The sequence below is a fragment of the Epinephelus lanceolatus genome, chromosome 10 (genome assembly GCF_041903045.1).
Source record: "Epinephelus lanceolatus isolate andai-2023 chromosome 10, ASM4190304v1, whole genome shotgun sequence".
In the NCBI taxonomy this organism is placed as follows: Eukaryota; Metazoa; Chordata; class Actinopteri; order Perciformes; family Serranidae; genus Epinephelus; species Epinephelus lanceolatus.
Genome location: NC_135743.1, coordinates 28,990,016 through 29,013,801, shown reverse-complemented (window position 1 = coordinate 29,013,801; position 23,786 = coordinate 28,990,016). Strand labels below are relative to the sequence as shown.

The following is a 23,786-nucleotide window of genomic DNA, read 5'->3' as shown; positions in this document are numbered from 1 at the left end:
AATCATGTTCCATCTTGTCATCCAACTGCTTTAAATGGCATTCACTCGCTGGCATTTGGCGCCTCAAAAGCAACCAATCAGAGTCTCAAATGCAGCTCTAAGTCATGTCAGTCACTCCGTGAACTGTGGGGAAACTTCAGACTAGGCAGCGCTGATCAATTATGAATCAGGATTAGCTGCATTGCCCATTTCTTACGTTAAATGTTTTCAGAAACATATTTTACTGTACTGTTTAGCTGTAAAATGAGATGTTTGTGACGTGGCGCCATGTTGAAAACAGTTAAGTCAAAACCAGGCACCGCCCATCGGCCAGACCAACTATCTCATTTTACAGCTAAACAGTACACTAAAATATGTTTCTGAAACTTTTAGAAACAAGAAGTAGGCAATGCAGTAACAGAATCTTGATTTACATTTGATCAGCGCTGCCTAGTTTAAGGTTTGACCCCCTTTTTAACAAGCAGTGATTGACATAGTTGACAGCTGCGTTAAAAGACCCCTTCACTCTGATTGGTTATTTTTCGTTCACGTATGGTAGGGCCATTAGAATTTTTTATAAGGCAAAAGAGTAGGAAGAGAAGTATTTTTTTTTCACAGATTATCAGTCTCATTTAGTGCTGTGTGAATAAGGTGACAGTTTCAGAAAATATGATAAAAGTGAATATCTATAAAAGTTACCAAACCTTAATTCTACTTAAACAGGTCCTCCAGAAGCCCCATCACCAGCAAACGTATCGCCAACATAATCGAGTTTATGACCTTTGAGGTCTATAACTATGCAGCACGAGGCCTGTATGAGGAGCACAAGTTCCTCTTCACTTTGCTGTTGACACTGAAGATCGACATGCAGAGCAACAGGGTCAAACATGAGGAGTTTCTCACACTCATTAAAGGTAAGAGGAAACAGTGAACAATGTGCAGGTTTTAGTCATTTAAGGCCTGTTTTCTCATTTACTCATGCAGGTGAAAGCATGGATTGAGTCTTCTAAATTTTTGTTAGTTGTAGGGCTTGCATGTGCAGGAAGCTCCAACCTTGGAAACATGGGAGCTTACTTCTGAGCTTCATTGCATTCATAAATTAGGTTGTAAGAATGTCAACCCTAGAAAAGGACAATATAAATTTAACATAATTTTGCATCACAAAGGAAATGTATGTAGCTAACGTCAGACGACAACTTTTAACTGAATCACTCTGTGCAGTTACTCTTGCTTGATTTCTTGGTATTTCTTGACAGCATAGTGTCAGAGTGACTCAGAAAGTACTCGATCCTCATATTACTATGTCTGATGCTGGAACACTCAAGAGATACTAATTAGGGTGTGAAAACAGCTGAAACAATAATTGCTGTGGTGCAGTGCTCAGTGAAGTGCACTGTCTGCCACACCAGCATCTTGAAACCCAGTAATGTTCTTTGAAGCTTAACTTCCTGATAGTATAATAATGTGAAAGGGTGAGAAAACAACTAATGCCAACTACACACTAGAGGGCTTAGAAAAGACTAATGTATGACACCCTCTCACATCTTAAGACACTGGGTCTCATTCATGAAATGTTAGTATATTTGCACATTAAAAACATGGTACTAAAAACCGACACCAGATTCATGAATGCCGCGGAAAACTCAGATCTGATCATAGGCAGGTGTGTATGTTCATGAATGCCAATCAATCGTAAACTGACAATGCACTCCCACTTGTCAGCAATTAGCATACATCACTGCCCATTAATAGCCAGTGACCACCATATATGGAGGTGATAATTACCATGGATAGGTGCATCTTGTCGACCTGCCAACATGGAGCAAAGAAAGAAAGAGGGAGAGTGGAAAAAAAAACCTTTTACAACGCTGAGACTTAAGTTATTTTGGGTGAAGTGGAGCTGAGAGAAAAAAACATTGATTTATATATACATACATACATACATACATATATATATATATATATATATATATATATATATATATATATATATATATATATATATATATACTTTTTTATATATATATGTATATATAAATTATTATTTTATTTTATTTTATTTTATTTTTTTATTTTTTTGCTTGCGTCATGGCAAATGCTGACCTGTGAAGAAATTTTCAGAAGTTTTGGAAGCTACTGGGCAATAAAGTAGTGGAAGTTTGGGGGAAAGATGTTTCTTTGTCTCTGTCTCTTGATATCTTACCCACTTTATTCTGAGACTGATTTGTTATGTCAGTACCTAGAATATATATTGGATATGTTTTGAGCCAAAGAAAAGCAATACATACTCTGGCATACCACATTCCTGACTCCTCCAAGACTGCATTTAAATCTCAACATACAGAGAGGAAAAGCTACAAGTGCTGTTGAACAGCTATGAATCACCTCAGAACAGCCTCCGGGCCCTTTGATAAAGTCAGAGTGAAACTGCCATGTGTTTTCTGTTCTCTGTTTTTCATTCTTTATTCATTATTTACTTCGAGATAGATCTTTTTTAAATCCCATCTCAAGGTTCACACACATTTCAAGCCTATCGGTATTGTTACAGTTCACTGAATCAGAAATCTGGAGTGCTCCTCGCCGCAGAGATAAAAGCTAGCCATGGCGACTGTCAAGGCCAGAACAGACAGTCTGCTACATGCATGCAGCTTCACCATCTGTCAGCTCCAACCTGCTGAACATTGACTCAGTACGACTTATGTGTATATTTTTCAAGGTTGTGTTTTGTTTGCATTTATCTGAAGCTTTAAATATTTTGTACTTTTGAATTTTAATGATCGTTTGTACAAACATATTTTTCTCTTTGTATTTTCCTGTTTGTGTGTGTGGTTGTGTGTGTGCCATCCAGGAGGTGCATCTCTGGACCTGAAGGCCTGCCCTCAGAAACCGGCTAAATGGATCCTTGACATGACCTGGCTCAACCTTGTAGAGCTTAGCAAACTGTGGCAGTTCTCTGATATACTAGATCAGGTACAACACACACACACATGCACTTACGACTTGATCAATTTAGGTGTTCTCTGACTGGTGTATGATACATTTTTATTTTAGCTGAAAGAGTTTTTATCGAGAAGGACCTTTATCCATTAAGTGTGCAGTTAATAGTGCTCATCTGTCATCTGTTCCTTACACACACAGATCCGACAGTGGTCTCTAGGTGCTTATTAAATATTTTTCACAGCTCTCCTTTGCTCTAGTAAGCATGTCAATATCAGTCTCATCATGCCTCGCTTCATCTCTCTTATTTATACACACACACACACAGTCATCACGATGGACTGTCACTCATGCACAAATACACACACCCTTGTGGGTGACTGACAGCATGGTGGCTCCCACGGAGGTAAAAGCTCAGTGCTCTGTGAAATGAGCTTAGTTTGGAGAAACTTCCAGTCAATTACTTCTGGCTGAGCATATGCACACAAACACACACATAACACACACACACACACACACACACACACACACACACACAAATGTGTATGTGTGTACATCCTTCACTTGCACAAATGCACGTGTATGTTTGTGCGGATGATGAACAGGGAGAGCTGGATTACCAGTTCTTTGTTTAATTAAATCAGTCTTCCCAGAAGAACAAGGTAAAGACAGGATTGTGATGTCAGTCCACCCAGAATAGAAAGAAAAAAAACACCTGAGCTCCTCCTGACTCTGTCCTCATGCTACAGACAAACCTTTGCCACACACATGATGCAAATGCACCATATTTCACATATAAAACACACTATGATCATATTCAAGCGGCTATTTCAGCCTTGCCGTTCAAGAAGTTTACTCAAATCCCTATACTGACTCAGAAATGTGTGTGGGACATGAATGTGTTATACTCTCTCCACTATTAACAGCTACTGTTAATGTGCTCTTCAGAAAAGCACTGAACCCCTTTAATAAAGTGGAGCGGCTCAGTGGCTAGTAGGCAAAGACAAGCAGCTCTAAGTTGTGAACGTGTTCCACTACATGAATGTAAAACAGGTGGTTTGCTTTGCTTTCCTAAATAAATACTCATTAAATAAGACACGCTTCATTTTAAAATGACCCACGAAGCCATTCATTTAAAATTTAACTTCAAGCTCTGAGTAAAGTCAATACAATGTCCTCTACAAATAGGATAACGACGTTGGCTTTCTGTTGTAAAGATTACAGGCTGGTTAACAAAGCCATATTGCTGTTAGAGAAATCTGATTTCTTGTCCATGTGTATAAATTTACTGGGTTTCTAAAAGGCATTTACATATGCACATATTCATGACAGAGACTTCAGACAGGAAAGATATGTCTGTGACCTAGGGTAAAACTGATTACTCACAGGCTGCATCTAAATAGCATTTATAAAGTTAGCAGGTTATTGTGGTGCATGTACTGTAAACACGATCTCTGATTTCCTGCTTTAACCTTATTCCTCCCAGTAGCCTGGTTTCCTGCATGCATGTAAACACAGTGATTAGTAGGTTATGTGATGTCACAGTATATTTGCATATGTTGTGCTGTCAAGCATTAGTATCACCTCTCTAAAGCACATAGTGTTTACATGGTTTTCATATGAGCTGCCATCCAGGCGACTCACGCTAAGCACAGTGCGACAAGCTTCAGTTCAGGACCTCATGTTTATAATCATCTGAGTTACATGATGCAGCACAGGATGTGCCAGACAGTGTTTGTTGTGAAATGATTGGGAGCATTTCTACTATTTAAGACATAATACTGTATGTCGATACATTACCATCTTGCATTTTTTTTTCTTAATTTGATCTTATCTTGTGTTAGTTGTTGTATGAGTGGGAGTGTGTATGGGTGTGTATGTATGAATTCACGTAATGTATGTAAAGTCTTAAATGTCACTGTGAGGGCACTTGAAATTTCACTGTATCACTGTATATAGTGGCAATAAAGGCATCTTATCTTATCTTATCTTATCTTATCTTATCTTATCTTAAGAAAGCCCCTAAGAAAAGTCTACATCAGATTTGCCGTGTTCCTAAACTGCAGAATTTTTCTCACCTGTGTTCTTGTAATAATGAATCCCATTGTCCTCATGAGTTGAAATCATGTGCCCGTTGATCCTAATTAGCATACTGTCAGTAAACGCCCCGCCAATCACTATATAAGGTTATAGGACTGCAGGAATGCACACACAGAAAATGAAGAAGAGAAGTTGAGAGAATTAAGTCAAGAATGCCCAGCTGAAAGTCTGACGAGGGTAGAGCAATGACTCCAAAACTTCAATAGCAGTGAAGTGGAGGTACTTCTGCAGGAAGTGAACGCCAAACCAGCTGTCATATAACATCAGGAGTTGATATAGAATAACACACAAAAAAAACAGCAAGAGGGTTCCTGGTTCAAACCCAGGGTGTGGGAGCCCTTCGGAGCAGAGTTTGCATGTTCTCCCCATGTCAGCGTGGGTTGTCTCTGGGTACTCCGGCTTTCTCCCACAGCCCAGAGACATGCAGGTTAGGTTAATTGGTGACTCTAAGTTGTCCATAGGTGTGAATGTGAGCATGAATGATTGTCTGTCTCAATGTGCCATCCTTGTAATACCCTCCAGGGTATACTTCGCCTCTCGCCCAACGTCAGCTGGGGTAGGCTCCACCCCCCTCGCAACCCCTAACACTATAAGCGGTTTCGATAAAATCAGTGAAGTATTATAAAACTGTAGAATTAAAGAAAACGCAATAACCAATTTTGCAGTACAAAATATGCATAAGAGGTGCTTTTGAGTGTGCTTACCCAAGAACAAGTCCCAAAGAAGACAGTGGTGAATGTCAGAATCTTTATGAAAACTGGGTAAAAAGATTCTAACAAATAATTTCTCTTTATTTCTGGGTGCTTTTTGTCTAAGAACTACATTTTTACTGCCTGTGTTTGTTTGCTTTGTTCGTTTAAGAGGAGAGAAGAAGGAACAAAACAGTAACAATCAGCACACAAACATATTGTGCAGGTAGAGACAGGCGCAGAAAGCCACATGTTCATCATGGTCCTTTAGCACATTAGGGCAATCTGGACAATTTGTGTTGTGTATCTAGGAGAGTGTACAGGGAATACATTTCAGTATTTAAAAGAAGCTTTTTTCTTCATAGATTTAACTCTGGGGCTGTTTTTACCACTAGTTGTGTCTCAATGTTTTAGCTTGCAGTACATAACGATTTTTCCCTGCATCTTCTCGTTCTGTCCAGATTTGATGTAATGGGAAAAAATGGACCTATCTGTGTGTCCCTGTGTCAGAGCTGTTAACACATTTCTTTCAGATAAGCCGTAACGAGAAACAGTGGAAGTCATGGTTTGATAAAGAGGCCCCGGAGGAGGAGGTGGTCCCAAACTCCTACGACCAGGCTCTTGACTGTTTTAGACGCCTGCTCCTCATACGCTGCTGGTGTCCCGACAGGACCATTGCACAGGTTAGTGTGTGTGTGTGCGTGTGAATCCAATACCCACAATTGCCAAATTGCATCATAGTGAATTTGCAACAATACAGTGCAGTCATATTGTAACTTAAACTCAAATGAACTACCTTGAAAGAAATACAGCAGAGTGCCCCAAAGCAGCATATCTTTAATTAATTGACGGGCTGGAAAAGAGATGCTGGTTTGCTTGCATTAATGAGACCGAGTTCAGTAAAGTGTGAGAGTCTAAAATTCTCTTAATCTACAGTTATATCTCCTGTGGCCAAGTCTTTCCTTGAAGGGAAAAGTGGAATACATTTAGTGAAACAGCTTTCTCTCTGAAGCTTACTGAGCCTGACTATCTACAAAGGCTAATGGACATTCACTTTTTACTGATGGGTAGTTTTTTGGTCCACTGCAGACAAGCTTGGAGTGGAATTTATTTTGATGCACTCACAAACAGTCCAGCAGTTGTCCTTTACCGACCTCCAGCAGCAGCAGTCCTTACTGTTGATTTAAAAAGAGTAAGCCAGTAAAGAAAAATTCTTTGAACTATTCACTCCTCGCCTTCCAGAAAGTAAATATATTCCAATGTTTAGTTTTAACTTGGCCCGCACTATAAAGCAGTAAAGAAAACATGTCTAGTTTGCCTCATTGCTTTCTGTGTCTCCTCTAGGCTCGTAAATACATAATGGACGCAATGGGTGAGAAATACACAGAAGGGGTGATTCTCGACTTGGAGAAGACGTGGGAGGAATCAGACCCACGAACACCTCTCACCTGCTTCTTGTCAATGGGCTCAGATCCAACCGACTCAATCATTGCGCTGGGAAAGAGGCTGAAGATTGAGACCCGATATGTCTCGATGGGACAAGGACAAGAGGTCCACGCCCGCAAGCTTCTACAGCAGACCATGGCTAATGTGAGTCAGTGGTGTGAGTGTACTGCTATCTTTGCGACAGTCCATGCAGCAGCAGAGCGGTTGTTTCATGCAATATATTTAACTAGACAGCAAGGTGCTCTGAAAACTATCTGTGAAATGTCTCTTAAGCTCTCTGAAAGAGACCAACCTTTTCAGAGTGAGTCACTCACAAAGACCTTATTCTATTTTATTGTATTTTTAGCGCCCAAGCACTGACCTGTGCAAGGACCATAATGATGTAATGCAAGGAATTATTTATACAAATCATTCCTGTTTTTGAGGGGCTAAAGGTGCTAAAACTCACTGAACGCACATCAGAATTGGTGAAAAATTTGCTATTTTTCCCCCACTCACTCTCTGCTTGTACATACCAGCCTACATACCATTCCTGTAGTAGCTCTTTTTCTCTGCTCCTATGGCAGCTCACCTCGGCAGAGGTGCGGCTGGTGTGTTTTTGTTTGTCTTGAGTGCACATATTAAGCCCCCAGGAACAGTGCCAGGCTTTGAAGTCAATTGTTCATAGTGGCCAAAATAGGAATTACAACATCCAGGTCCATCACATGATGCCATCGGGCCAAAAAAGAGTTTTTCCTGTAGACTTGAGCGTTACAATCCCTGCAAAATGACTCATTTCACAATTGAGATTTGATCCATTCAGTCCAATAACTTCAAAATTCTAGAGGAGGCGCACGATTAGATCACTTTTTTAGTCTCTAATGTGCTTGCTCTATGGGCCCCACGATGCAGATGATCTGGGTAATTTTATGCCATGGAAATAGAGCTATTTAGGCTTAATGTACCACTGACCAACTTTCATAGGAGTGAACTGGGCCCACCTCTAACACTGTATCCTGTTCTTTTTATACATCCATGGTATATTATCGAATCTGCCCCAAACTTCTCATGCTTGATAGCAGTTCCAGCCTGAGGGTATCTGTATGTCAATATTGAGTCAACATAATTGCGCCACCTGCTGTCAACAGGAATTAGGCCTTGTGGAGCAACATGAATTTTGTGTGGTCTACACTTGACATGCAGCAACATAATGCATGTTATGCGTGTTTTCTCTCAGCCCCACATGGTGGACACAGGAAGTAGTTAAATTTAATAATAATTTGCAATAAGTAAGTTCAAGCATTTCCGTCTGCATCAACCAGTATACGGCCAGCGTCCACAACATGTAGGAAGCTGCGAGGGTCAGGTAATTGCTGCTTGCAGCCTTAACTTTTTTTTAGATCTTGACTACATCATTAATTTGCAGTCCTGGATATGGATGATGACCATTACTCTTATAATTTGTCTCCAGGGTGGCTGGGCTTTACTCCAGAACTGCCACCTTGGTCTGGACTTCATGGACGAGCTAATGGACACAGTGACAGAGACAGACATTGTCCATGACAGCTTCCGCCTTTGGATGACCACAGAGGTCCACAGACACTTCCCCATCACCCTTCTGCAGATGTCAATCAAGTTCACCAACGAACCACCACAGGGCCTCAAGGCGGGGCTTAAGAGGACCTATGGAGGTGGGACCAGATTGGCTCAGTTCAGTTTAAAGTAAAACACAATAGTTTACAATTCTTAATCTGTCATTTCACTGAGCAAGATCAGAATGGTGAGGCTGCACACGCTGTGTCCGGATCAATACAGTAGTCCAGGCTAAAAATGCTTCTAGGTGTAAATATGGTGGAAATAACTTAAACTATCAACAGATTGATTCTCTCTCTATAATTACAGGGGGATCAGACACGTGTGTCTTTGTGAACGAGACAGAACAAGTAACACTGATGAGCATTCAGAATCGTCTCTTATTATTCTTGATGTGCACACGTGTAAACAACTGTTGTGGTTGCACACAAATACACACTCAGCCACACACAGACCTTCAATCTGTCACATAATCGGTAACTAAAGGAATGTGTACGTATCCTAGGGCAAAGTCAGCAGGAGAAAAGATGATAAACAACTGCTGCTTAATTCAGTGTATTTTACACCCAAGTACCAAAAGCCTGTGAGGTTCGTAAATTTTTAAACAGGTTGAAACACGTGGTTTGTGTTGTTATTCAAAGAGGGAGGAAGAGAAGAATATTTAATACATATGAACCAGCTGTCTTTGTCTGGCTCATATGGAAAAGAGATATGTGAGTGTCCCTGGAGGGCAGTTACAGGTTTGGATAGATGCTTGTCTTCAGCTCCCAATTAAAAATTGCATTTCTTTATCAGATCAGGAGAAATCATACTTGTTGTGTTCAGAAATTACACTTTTCAGGATGTGCAGATTTTTCCCTATAATCCCTCAAAGCAGCACTTGTTTTGCTCATATTTTGTGTTGTTACAAATGTAAAAATTCCCTAATGAAGTAAGGTTAAATCACCTCGATTTGAGAGAAAACAAACCTGACACATGGGATTGCTTATTAGGTTGAAATTGCAGAGATATTTTTTAGTATTGAGCATTTTTGCAATCCTATGTGTGTGTTTAAAAAAAATTGCTGCTAATATTTTCAATTATTAATTATTTTGTAGATTAACGTTGGAATTTCAGCTGAAGTTTCTCAGATGAAATTTTAAATCACTTTACCACACTGTTATCCTCCTGAGCCTGGCAATATTTCCCAAACTTCATTAGCGCTCAGGAAAGCCCTTTGAGACATTGCCTGTCAGAGATTTCCCAAAAGAGAGTTGCCAACTTGCATTATGCTAATTTAAAAGTTTCCCTACAGTGCTGTATGTGTGTCATATCCAGACTTACAGAAATTGCTACATCTTAAAATGTTAAACCAATTTAATTAAACTGATTTACTCAGCAAATATGTATAAATAACATTTGTTCCTTGAGATCAGGAGTCACCTGCTTAAAGCTATTTTTTAGTCTCAAACTGCTTTTTATTTTGTCTTTGAAAAGGAAATCTGCACTGATATTTGTTCCTCCTTTTTAAGTCTGCTGTAGTGGAAGTAACAACGGTTCTGTAGCTTGCAGATCCAAGTGTTGACCTCAAGAGCTGATTGAACCATTTTGAACCATTGATTTCTGTACGTTCTCTCTTCATTTGAAGAGGACTGTTCAAGCACTCATCCTTGTAACCCTTTCCAGGTATAAACCAGGACCTTTTGGACGTCAGTAACATGGTGCCGTGGAAGCCAATGCTGTATGGAGTGGCATTTCTCCACAGCACAGTACAGGAGAGGAGAAAGTATGGGCCCCTGGGATGGAACATCCCTTACGAGTTCAACCAGGCCGACTTCAACGCCACTGTCCAGTTTGTTCAGAACCACCTGGATGACATGGACATTAAAAAGGTAGGAGCTGACACCTCTCCAGTGGTTGGAGAAGTACTCTTTTGCTCAAACTTAAAGGGATAGTGCACCCAAAAATGAAAATTCAGCCATTATCTACTCACCCATATGCCGATGGAGGCCCTGGTGAAGTTTTAGAGTCCTCACATCCCTTACGGAGATCGGCGGGGGGAGCAGCTAGCACACCTAATGGCAGACGGCGCCCCAGACTAATGTCCAAGAACACAAAATTGAATCCACAAAGTATCTCCATACTGCTCATCCGTAGCGATCCAAGTGTGTTGCAGCCCCGACATAAAAAGCTGTTTTGAAAAAGGTCATTTGAACTCTGTTTTTAGCCTCACTGTAGCCGGTAGCTCTGACTGCTTCTCTGTGCTCCGCGCTCACGTGTGCACGCTCAGGGTGATCGGTGATGCACGGTCTCTGAAGAGCAGCAGTCTCGTCAGTACTGATGTCCAGATTCTCAAGTGCAGGCAACACCAATTCCCAGTCTGAGCAGCAAAGACTTTCCTCATCCGTTGGCATTGCTTTGCATTTGAAACAACTACACCACCAGGTTTCCAGTGCTCAACTCTGGTATTCTGCGGCTGGCTGAGGGTTAGGCTCATGAGCTGCGGCAGCTGCTTCGTCCAGTAGCCTGAGTTCCGTCCATATACTCGGGCTCAAACAAATACAGCTCAACAAAGAAATGCTGTTCCTCCTCAATTTCAAAGTCCTCAGACATGTTGGGCTGTCCTTTCCTAAAAGACCGTAGTGCAAATTATGTTAAAGCTACTGTGGATACTGCTGACTCCCCCTGCGGTGCACGTGTCACTTGATGTAAACATGGGTAAGCAAAGCTCATGCTTTCGCTGGTCTCGCGCAAGCGCGCACACGTGAGCATGGAGCACAGAGAAGCAGTCAGAGCTACAGGCTACAGTGAGGCTAAAAACAGAGTTCATATCACGTTTTTCGAAACAACTTTTTATGTAGGGGCTGCAGCACACTTGGATCACTACGGATGAGCAGTATGGAGATACTTTGTGGATTCAATTTTGTGTTCTTGGACGTTAGTCTGGGGCGCCGTCTGCCATTAGGTGTGCTAGCCCCTCCCCCTGCCGATCTCCGCAAGGGATGTGAGGACTCTAAAACTTCACCGGGGCCTCCATCGGCATATGGGTGAGTAGATAATGGCTGAATTTTCATTTTTGGGTGCACTATCCCTTTAAGCTTAACAATGCAGCAGTGCAGAAATACAGAAAGTGTACTTAATAAAGAATTTTCAGTCACTAGCCTTCGAGAGAGTCTACTTGCCAGCTATATGGACACAGGAAGAGTTGAGTTCTCCAAAATGTTATATTAGACATGTTCAAAATGGGTCAGTACAGTACTTGAGTAAATGCACTCAGTTACTTTCCACCACTGTGCTTCTTAAGTACTGAGAAAACTACAGTGCACACCTTTAACTATCTTTAACAGCTCCTACCAACAACAGTAAGATTGAGCAGAAATTGCTCTGCGTGCAGACTGTCAGGGATGAAGGTGTAAAATGCTGTGTGAGAGCATTTTACTGGTGGAGTAAGTGTGCAGCAGGTTGTAGTTGTCTCTTGATCACACAGTTTTCCTCTCCAGTGTCTTATTGAGCAGAAAAAAAGCGTAGTCTAATAGTTTGTGTGTAAAAATAAATAAAGTTAAATAAAGCAGATAATCTGATACACTGTAGTCAGCTGTATCAGGTTCAAGAAGTATGCACCTTGTTAAAAAAACCTAGAGTTAACAAAATAACCTGAGCCTTACCTTTACAATTGTCATACTTTTCTTTTTTCTTTAAAGAGTTGATTAATGTTGTCATCTGATAGGAAAGAAATGATTTTCAGGAATATTTTTGTTTGTTTTTTAACCATAAAAATGTCACATCCAACTTTCATGAATATGCCAAACTGAAATAATAACAACCCCAGGTGTATTTTCATCCATCTCGTTGTATGCACATTTTAAATTTGGGCATTATAAAACCTGAGCGCTGAAAAATGAAGCCAACATAGAAGTACCAACAGCAGATCTTTAAATGGCCGCTTGAGGCTGGCTACAGAAATTAGTCAGTCCCCATAGACCTCCATGTTAAAATGACCAGCTTTACAGCAGAAATAAACAAGTTTACAGTGGTGTTGGTCTCTATAGCTAATTTCCCCCTTATTAAATTTGTATACAACTCACCCATTTATATTTTATTAAGGCTTAAAGTCAGACATAATTGAGGGTGGGCCACTTTGAATGACAGGCTGTCCGCCAATAGCGTCCTCAGCTTCTCAGTCAGATCCACCTTTTGCTCCTCCACAGCACCACCTTCCCACCCAAGTATGGTCACCTCTGGCTCCAAAAATCCACGATGTCCACAAACCAATGGGTGACGCCATTATTTTTACAGTCTATGGTGTAAACACTAAAAATTTGAAAAAAGTTTGAAATATCTAAAAATAAAAAGTGTTTACACTTGGGGAAGGTTAACAAATCAGTGTATCAATAAAAGGCAAATGTGACTAAGTGCAATGGACAAAGATTCAGCAAATAAATGATGACACACAGTCATGACATCATCACTGCATAGGCCAGTGCAAGCTCTCATTGTCGTGGGCTTTTAAAGGGATAGTTCAACATTTTGGCAAATTCGCCTATTGCCGTAATCCCTATAGTCATATGAGTAGGTACATTACCTTTAATTATCAGTGCCTGTTGTTCTGAGATCGGTGGGGCAGAGCTGCCTGCTGCTCGGCACACAAAATGGAGGTGAACAGTACAGCCCCCTCTCTCCCTCAAAACTAATCAAATACACCATCAAATGACTCCAAAACGCTCTTGTGGACAACTTGTAGCTTACACTTTCACCACGCTATGAAATAATAATGTAATATTACGTTGTTTTGAAGCCAAATGCACAGCCGGAACTACATTCCAGACATACAGTACTTGCTGGGCGGAGTGATTTCAAACAGCGTATGTTTAGTGCAGTTACTCCCGTCATAAAAACAAGTTTGTTGAGAATAAACCAGAACATACAGAGGAAGAGTTACAGGTTTTGGAAGAAGAGAGAGCAAGAAGAGAGGCTGAGGCTGCCGAGCAACCAGGGGCTGTGGGGAGACCCAGAGCCGGCATGGATTGGTGGTGTAAATGTGGGGCTTACTGGCCACTTTATTAGGTACAACTGTGCAATCTAATACAATCCAATACAACAGCTCTGCCACACATTCTACGTTTACAAAGCTTTTACATTTTCAGCTTTTGTTGACATTGTCAGAAAGGTGATTATTCTACTTTATTATTCAGGTCGTAGTGGGTGGTGCTGGTGTACTGGAGTGCAATATATTAAAAAGTGTTCCTAATATTTTGTCCCCCTCAATTAGACAAAATTAGGAGGCCACCCCAGTACACCACCACCATTCACTATGACCTCAATAATAAACAAAGTAGAATCATCACTTTCTAGACAATGTCAACAATAACCGAAAATGTATAAGCTTTGGGGAAAAAATCATGGTATAGCCATTCTGCTGGATTGCATTAGATTACACAGGTGTACCTAACAAAGTGGCCAATGAATGTATGTTACATACATATGTTGATGGTGGGATGGGACGAGAGTAAGCCTCAAAATAATCACCGGAACACAGGGAGAACATGCTAACTCCACACTCATAAATCACCACAACTCCTGAGGGAACAACAACATAAAATGTTCCCTAGCAGTCTGTTTACTCCCAACAATGAGAAGTAATGCCAGTCTCTTCACTTTATGCTCTGGGCAAGCACTTATCCATAACATAACCACAGCAATGTTTGCATTTTAGCCTCATTTACCATGCTTGGGTTGTAGGCTAATGTTACTCAACATGGAGGTAACGTTACAGCAGAGAGATTGCTGACCAAAATACATAACTATCACTTACCACGTCTGCTTGTTTTGTGATGCCAACAGATGGTATGGCAGTATCTTTCAAGAAAAGCGTTTGAACCATTCCTGAGCTTCTGCACTCCATCCTTTCACTGTAGTCCTCCAGTAAAAAATGGTTGGAGCAAACAAATATTTTCCAGACCATTTCCACAGGTGTGTTGGGGTATATGTCCAGCACAAATTGTTTCATCCTGTCCATATTTTTGGTTGGTACTACGTGAAACTTCACTCTGCTCCATGTCTTCTGCTTGTTACCGCAACCTTTTACAATACATGTGTAAACCATGATTTACAACAACACTCTGTAAACTTTTCTCAAACTTTCTGGTGCGTCCAGCTGACGATACCGCAAATGCAAGGCTGCAAGCAATAACTACAGCACTGTCTCAGGTACGCGCTGTGTCACTCCGCCCAGTGGTTTACTCGAGAAAGTAGTTCCAAGTATTTGCTTCATGTGTCGAAATGTTACTTAAATATACATTTTTATTTCATAGCGTGGGGAATGCGCAAGCCATGTGTTGTCCACAAGAGCGTTTTGGAGTCATTTGATGGTGTATTTGATTAGTTTTGAGGGAGAGAGGGGGCTGTATCGTTCACCTCCATTTCAGCGGGCAGCTCTGTCCCACCGATCTCAGAACAGCAGGCACTGACAATTAAAGATAACGTACCTACTCATATGACTATAGGGATTACGGCAATAGGCGAATTTGCCAAAATGTTGAACTATCCCTTTAACATGCTTATGCACGCAGTGCTGATATCAGAACTCTTCAAAGAGCACAGGGCTGTAATATAAGTTGTTCAAAACTCTCTATTTCCATTGTCCACTGTGCTCTTTATTATTGCACAGCCATTGGTTTCCATCATTTGAGGTTTGACCAGTGCTCTTTTAATTACGTTATCTCGTTGTGCCCTCTTCTGCAGTGGCACTTGACAGGAGGATAAGTGCCACCTACTGCTTATCTAGATAAACCAACCCTCAGCATGCGCATAACAGTAGTGGATGGAAAAGCACATGCATTTGTATTATGTTTGCTATTTTCTGAAAATTTGGTAACAATTTGCACTACATTTGGATGCAGAGAGTAAAGTCTACCTTTGCCATGTTATTTCCAGTCTCCTCACAATACACTGCACAAATGAAAGCACACATTTATCGACTCCTGCCTTTTCAACAACTGTAACCATTTCACTGTAACTGTATTTCCAGTCATCATGTATATCACTATTTCATATCTACTCAGGGTGTATCATGGACCACAGTGCGATACATGATCGGAGAGATTCAATACGGTGGCCGTGTGACTGATGACTATGACAAACGCCTCCTCAACACCTTTGCCAAGGTGTGGTTCAGTGAGGACATGTTTGGACCTGCTTTCAACTTCTACAAAGGCTATAGTATCCCAAAGTGCTCCAATGTTGACCAGTACCTGACATACATTCAGGTGAGTCACTCTCAGGTGGATGATGATGATATTTATGATGCACTTTTTTTTGGCTTCTACAAATAATACAACAGATGTGAAGGCATTTGTATGACTGGACGCAGGGGTGCGGAAATGTCAGAGTGGTTCTCTGATAAGGGCTGCGGCCTTGAGGATTTTCATGTATGTTAGCACATTCTTCAAATTCTGCACCCGTCATGTGATGTTCCCGTTTGTTTCAGTTTTTTCTATGTTGTCAGCTTTTAGTGGCATCACAAACAGTGAAAAGAGCAGCCCTGTAGATACGAGGTTTCCGCAGACACACAGCTAACACTGCGCTCCTGTCACGTCCAGATACAGGCTGCCATGTGTGATTTTTAGATGGAATGCAAGCATGCTCATTTTATTACAGATTATGCATGATTTGTCAGTGTGCTTGTGTGCTTAACTAGTGGGTTTGTGTATGTGCTGTGTGCGCCCGTGTGTGTGTGTGTGTGTGTGTGTGTGTGTGTGTGTATGTCTGGGGGCAGTTCCTGAGCTAGTTTCATTAAAGCTAGTTTCATTATGATGGATGCTCAGGGCTGCCAGGCTCAGCAAGCTTATTCCTCTGCACCGCCTCTCAAATAGAGAATGACAAACACAGCCTTGGAGAACACACACACGCATACACGCACACAGGCACAACATTCAAAAGCACATATGAACACACATGTTCACACTTTATTCATAAATACACACAATGTGTCCCTGTGTGTGTGTGTCCACACTTCTGTGGATTTAAATGAAATGCAGACAGACAGGAACAAAGCTAAAATTCCCTAAGAGGAAATAAATGACCACAGCGAGGGACAAACTGTTCTGTCCAGCACCCAGTGACTCTCTCCTCATCACCTCCCATTTTACTCAGTGGATCAGCCTGTCCTGATGTTTGACTGCATATACACAGTATGATGGATGTTCCAGGGATAGACTAACCGATGACAACATACAGTATATCACATGGGCCTCTATTTACCCAAAGCAAACTGAGCTGCTCTCAATCCAAAAAGAGATAAAAATCTAGGCCATGTTTTATATAACTCACATGCACAAGATATAATTTGTTACCTCAATTGAATTCAAATGATACCATATTTAGGTTAACTTGTACGCATGAGATTTACTTACTGGCCTCAATTTAGAAGATAACTTTTCAACCTGAACATCATCACTGTACGTCCTTTAAAGCTATAGTTGGTAATGTTGGAGAGCTAGCAAGATTTGAAAGCGGCACCTCCTCTAAGCTCCACCCCCTCCTCCCCCTCCCGTCAGTGCTCCGTCCAAAGCCACAGCTCCACAAACTTGAACGCGCATCCTGCAGTAGAAGTCAGAGGTGAGCCGAGTAAAATAACAAATCCCCTGAAGCAAACAAATAATTACCTGTCCAACAGAAAGACAGCAACCTCTGCATCACTTTTCAGGCCCTTCAGCTCCCTCAGTTGTCTCCACCGTTCAAAAGCTGCACCAATGTTGATGTCTGGTTTGTCCTCTCGCTTTATCCAAAGCCTTTTTCGTCGCAGCCTTTTCTGCCTCCGACTTTCTTTTCTCAGCCTGTTGAGTGGGGCGAGCCGTTACAAGTAACACTGGAAGTGGTACTTTTGGCTGTATTTTCTCCGCCATTGTTCAGCAAACTCCTGCTAACTCGGTATTTCTGCTGAGGAGTGTGCTGAATATTTCCGGCAACGGTGACACGTGATGAGTGCGCGCAGGGAGGAGGGAGAGAGGAATGGAGGGGGGCTCGGGCAGGACGAGACATGAAGGCTGGTTGATTGGTTCTTTACATTTGCACTGACTCGCAGGGATTGGTCAGGGTTTTTACAGGCCTGCAGCTGCCACAGAGGTCGGATTTTTTTTCATTCCTTTTTCTGAACACATTATGTATTGACTACTCTCAGGATAGAAGGACCATTTCACCCAGTATAACAAGAAGTGTTTCTGAACAGGATTACCAACTATAGCTTTAAAAGTGGTTATTTTTGCTTAGATTGTTATTATAAGTGTCTGAAGTGTCCCTTTACCTTTCACTTGATCCGGTCTGTTTGTTATTGCCTCGTTAAGCGGAAGTTTTGTTCTGAAATTTCACGATATGTAACTTGTTGCAGGAGGATAACAGAGGAAACGTGCATGAGATCTGGGGAGAGTATAGTGACCAGAGTAGTTTACAGAAAACATAGTTTAGTGTTGTCTACAAGGTTTTAAGTGTCATGGATGATTATTTACCTGATTTCGACAATGTAGTCAATTGTAGTCGATCGCCGCCTGTTTTTATTTGAGCCAGAGTATATGCACAAAGAGCAGACGAGAGAGCGAGAGAAGCCCTGGTTACACTACCTGTTCAAGGCGGGAATATCATGCTGTTATACCATCTCGCCATTCTGTATTTAAGGTAAACTGCCATGGGATAGTAATAGCGCCAAAATGGTGTCTGTATGAATAGGACAGCCTGCATGATGGTATCATAGGTGGCATGCATGTGACCCACTGCAGGTGATTTTAAAAGTAGCTGTTAGCAGTTAGCAGCTTACTCAAAAAAGAAGAACAGTGGCCATAAATGTTCACAAATTGGAAAAACAATGAGATTTGGGAGTTCCTTCCGAGGGAAGGACGACATCAGCCGTCATATAACAGGGCTGGTAAATGATTGTTAATGACACATTAATGTCATAGATGTTGTTTAGAAAGCACCGCTGACGCCTGTGTTTTATGTCACACTAGAAGCCAACACTGGAATGGAATGATGCTGCCATCACTTGGTTCGGTGTAAAAATGCAAAGGAGGCATAAAATAGGAACTTTGTAGTGTCCTTATAGCATGATCTCTGTGTAAAAAAAGGCTAGAGAGATAGAGAGAGAGAGAGAGAGAGAGAGAGAGAGAGGGCAGGACATCAGGCAGCAGAGGTTTTTATTTGTGTTTACTGTTCACAAATTTATCATATCTTGCTGATGCTTCTTGTTATTCCACTATCGCCTTTGCTGCTGTAATGCTGCAAATTTCCCCGCAGTGGCAATAACAAATGATTATTTTGTCTTGTTAGACTGTGCATAGGGGCTCCTAGAATAACTAATGTTACCATCTTCACTCATTGCCAGTAGGTATGTCCTTGGTGTATAGGAAGGACAAATGTAGGTGCAAAATATATCAAAGGCTGTATAATTCTGAAGCATAAATATATTTTTCCACCGTGCACACACTGTGGTACTGATAGTGTCAGCTTGTTGATATCACTTATTTTGCAACTGTTGTCAGCCACTGAAAATGTGAAAATCCATCTATATAGATTTGTTAAAATTAGTGCTAAATCAGCTGATAGTTTGCACCTACTGATTGTTTATTGATCGATTGCTTTTGCTGTTATCCTGCCACACTTTCATGTGTAACGTTCTGCAGGTCAACATAATAACTTTAGCTGAAAGCATTAGCCTACCTCCACTCTCTGTGCAGCAGGTAAATCAACTCCTGGAACAGCAGTTTTCTGTAGGAAAATTAGTTCTGGATTTCTTCTCCTCTTTGACTGGCAGTGGTCATCCCGGTCAAAATGGTCACTGCAGACCTGACGGTTTGCATGTGCAGTTTATAGACAGGGGTGTTAGGATCCATATGTAGTACAGCTAGCCACAACTTCAGTGTGTCCATATCTGACAAAGATAGTTGATGAAAGCTGCGTGAAATGTAGCTCTATACTTTGTTGGCACAGTTCAGGAATGCACAAACACGAACCACTCTTTAAACAAAGGCACTGAACTGCCTGTTGCCCCTCTCTAACTCTGCTCCCCCTCAAATAAATATGGGTGGAAATCGAATTCAAAGGCTTCATCCACATTGTCAAAAACAGGTAATAATCATCGATGGCACCTGGGAAAATACCTGAAATCTGTTTTTCCATGGTTTTGTATCTAAGTGACTGGTGTAATAAGCACTTTTTGAAATTGGTCTAGTATTGAGCTCATAACAATCTGAGCCTGTCAGTGGCATATGTAACCACTTTTAATGGACGTACAGTGACAGAACCCAGTTGCCCCACCTACGTTGCAGGTGTGGCGCTGCTGCTGGCTGCAGTGATCTCTCTCAATACTGGACCAGTTTCAAAATTTGTTGTTTACATCAACACAGCACTTTGACACAGAAACATGGGGAAAAGGGTCCAGGTTGAAAAATGCTGAAGTTGCCCTTTAATTAAATCATTCTCACATTTTGGTTCATATGTGAAGGATGGAGACAGCGGGCAAAAGACTGGCAGGAATGGACAGTCCTGAGGGAGTTGTAGGCAGAGAGAATAGTTTTAAGGGATTCACAATTTTTCTGGAGCTGTGTGAACTGTTTTCAATGTGACAGTCACCAACACACCCATTAATGTGCAAAAGATAATAATAATTCGTAATCAAAATGACACAATTGGTGTGCCCATAAGCAGGGGGCCGTCTGTGGTTGTTTCCAACAGTCTAATGCTGGCTCTACCTAATGTAACTAGCAGATCTGCTGTGTGTAATTGTGCCTCAACAGTGTACACTTTCGATCCAGTTACAAACTGCAGGTGTAACAAATACCTGCTGCCTTCAAATGGCTGTAAAGAGTCACCCATGTCAAGGAAAGGTCTTCCATGTATAATACAAAGACCCAAGCTATTATAGTGATTACTGCCAAAAAGAGCCCAAACTTGGCTTAAGCACGCAGAGTCACATCATGATATAACGTCATCAGACCTACACACATCTTATGTGCACAAAATAACCAAAAAGATGAAATGATTTAATTACACTGGGGCCATGAATTACATCTTGTGCACACAAGTTAACCAAAACATGTGAAAGGCTTAGTTAAGTTGAGGTAATGAATGATAACTGCACAAAGGAAACAAGGCTTGGATTCATTTTATTGCTCTCCGTGGCCACTCCCAGGCTCCATAGAAATCTAATTATAGACAAACAAAACAATCTGTTTGAGCCAAGAAGACAAAAAATGGTGTTTGCAAAAAACATGCTAACATGCACATGCGAAACTCTGTGTTCTATGTGCTAATTGCAGTTTCACACCATTGCACCATCCCTGATGTGTTTTTGTCTAAAATAAACAAAGCTGGCAACATATCAGATCTATCTTTGGTTGTAGGGGCTTTGCTAACATGACATTGTTGATCATAATGAAGCTTTGTGCAGCCACTACAGAGTAAGTTAGTTTGAATGTTCCAGTTTTATGAAGACTCTCATTAGTCACACTGCACTATCAGATGGTCCGTCCTGTCATCAGTGAGAGAGACGCTACTTGCATGACTTCTTTGAACCAATTAAAGCTTCTAGCTGTGTTTGATCTGACATCAGCTCACTTCTTGAGTCACTTTTGAGATTCGAATATCAATATTTCAACAACTTACACCCTGATTTTAATTTTAAAAAAATTTAAATAAAGCATAGAGCTGAGGCAGTTTGCTTGTATTCATTTTTTTCCCTGTAGATTTCTTTAAGCCAACAGACCTTGAAAAGAAATAATACACAATGATATCAGTGAGTCATACATCCACTTAAATTATTTATCCTATGAGACCAGCAGGAAAATTGCTATTGACTGCTTTGTGAACTTTATTATCCATATGGTTTGCAGCATTTTATCCCTTTTATTAGATAGTTATAGTGGAAAACTGACAGAAAATGAGGCAAAGAGAGATGCAGCAAAGGTCCCCTGTAATTGGTGCAGCACAAGAATGAATTGGTGTCTTGTCTTCATGCTCGTACATTGTAATATTCTCACACAGACACATAGGTACACAGCCACACATCACCATAGAGACAGGAGCTCATTTTACAGCAGGTGAACCTTTGGCTTGGTCGCAAGCCTACTAAGCAGTATTGGCTGTGTTTGTGGGAAGCAAGGGAGTGATTTCGTCACTCCACTAGCAATTCCTAGTTGGTCACATGCAACGTTGGACTGGGAGGGATTTCATGAATGTTCTTCATGTTGCAGCCTCACAGAAGCTCTTCACCGGAGGGTGAAAAGAAGCAGCTGGTGACACTGTATGTATCAGAGGAGACACTTGGCTGCCTACGCCTTACCATGGCCAACAGTGGCTTAATAGTAGTGACCAAAACAGCAGTGCAGTGCAGGGGACATATGTTTTCAGGGTTCCCGTGGATCCTTCATAAGTCTGAAAAGACCAAATTCATTCTTCTATAAATAAGGCCTGAATGGTATTTAAATGTCTGAAATCAATCTTCTATCTATTGTATTGTATCGCATTACATTATATCGTATGGTATCGTACCGTACTGTACCGCACCATACCGTACCCTATCATATTGTATCCTATAAATCTTTGAATAATTGGTAACATCAGCGGTTTTTCAAATACATTTAGCGACTGCCTCTCGCACTATTACAGGGCAAGATAGCAGAGCCAAGACCACTCACAGACCACTGACAGCTACTAGAGAGACAGCTAGGGGAGACTGCACGATCCCACTGAGAAAAAACTGCATTCAGCCAGGCCTTTTTTTTTTCTTCAGGGCATGGCATCAGTGGAATTCAGTACCACAGACAATTAGAGAGTCTCCATCATATCACTCATTTAAGTTTAATGCCAAGAAATGGCTTGTTGACACCTAGTCTCGCTCACCAGATCTTTCTCAAGAAAAGAAAGGTCTGGCTGGGCCGACTCTCACTTTAAGATTGGAGAAAAAAACGCCCCGGCTGCTTGTATTTCTTTCAACCAATCACAATTATTCTTGGCGGTGCCACAGCAACGGTGCGCTTGCAAAAATATTGCTGGGGGGAAACAGGTTTTGGTGTAACACGCCCACAAAAATATCGCCTACAGGACGTGAACCATGGCAGAAAAATGGCTACATCCCCGCAAGATCAAACACCGCAGAAGTTAGTAAAGGACGTGTTGAAAACAGCAACCGGAGGTGGTAGGGCGGGACTTCAGCGGGTGGCTCGTTCGACCCAATGAGAGGCTGATCTTTGCAGCGAACTTCCACCCACTCAGACTAGTTGACACCCAAAGATGTGAACACTGATACGTAAGATTTAACTGTAACATGCGATAGTGGACTTTGGCTGTAAAGGTATTAGGCTATATGTGATGTGTTTTTTGCTATAATGCAATATGTTTTTGACCTGTGTTACATGTTGTATATTATTGTTGCTTTTAATTTTTCTGGGATGCCTTTTTACAGCTGGTGAAGGGCCTGCCGATGAAAACCAGCCTTTAAGCTATTTTGGGTGCATTTACATTTGTTAAGATGTTAATCAATGCTCACTGTCCCTTTTCTTAAATTAATAAATCAGAATCAGGTTTTGTCTTTGGCTAGGATGCTCAGAGCAGAGGACCCACAGTCTGCTAGTTAAATGTCACTTTACCCCGGTAGACAGGAGGAAGTACAAATTCAATCAAAACTGGCTGTTCAACCAAGACTTTGTGGCATGGCTCAAAGTGGTACAAGGCTTGGTGTATTTTTTACAAAATGTTTTTCAAACTCAGTGTGATGAGAATCAAGCCAGCTGAATCCCACATGCAAAGTGAGCAACACAAAATTGCCAAGAATACCTGCCAAACACCAGGTATTCCCCAGATCTGTTCCACCCTCGTTGTGTTTTATGTTACAGTAAACATTTGGGCAAAATTGTCCCTCATCTTAAGTAATTGATGTGGGTTTGTGTGTTTCCCTTCAGTTTTGGTCATTGTAAAATTTGTCTTAATTTTTATTCCGAGTGGCATTAAAAACTTTTTAAAAATTGTTAAATCTTGCATGGCTCAAGCTGTAGGAACCCTGGTATATGAAACTGAGGTAAAAAAGAGGTAACCAAAGCT

General features: G+C 41.2%; 1 protein-coding gene across 1 annotated transcript in view; it reads left to right on the top strand.

Moving 5' to 3' along the window:
* Window positions 1–23,786, top strand: part of dnah5 (dynein, axonemal, heavy chain 5) — a 147,402-nt gene that overhangs the window by 111,483 nt on the left and 12,133 nt on the right. The window contains exons 77-83 of the mRNA XM_078171910.1: window positions 703–893; window positions 2,828–2,949; window positions 6,239–6,388; window positions 7,050–7,295; window positions 8,602–8,821; window positions 10,389–10,594; window positions 15,764–15,967. Of these exons, the coding sequence (XP_078028036.1) occupies window positions 703–893; window positions 2,828–2,949; window positions 6,239–6,388; window positions 7,050–7,295; window positions 8,602–8,821; window positions 10,389–10,594; window positions 15,764–15,967 (1,339 nt within the window). The remainder of the gene's footprint in view (window positions 1–702; window positions 894–2,827; window positions 2,950–6,238; window positions 6,389–7,049; window positions 7,296–8,601; window positions 8,822–10,388; window positions 10,595–15,763; window positions 15,968–23,786) is intronic.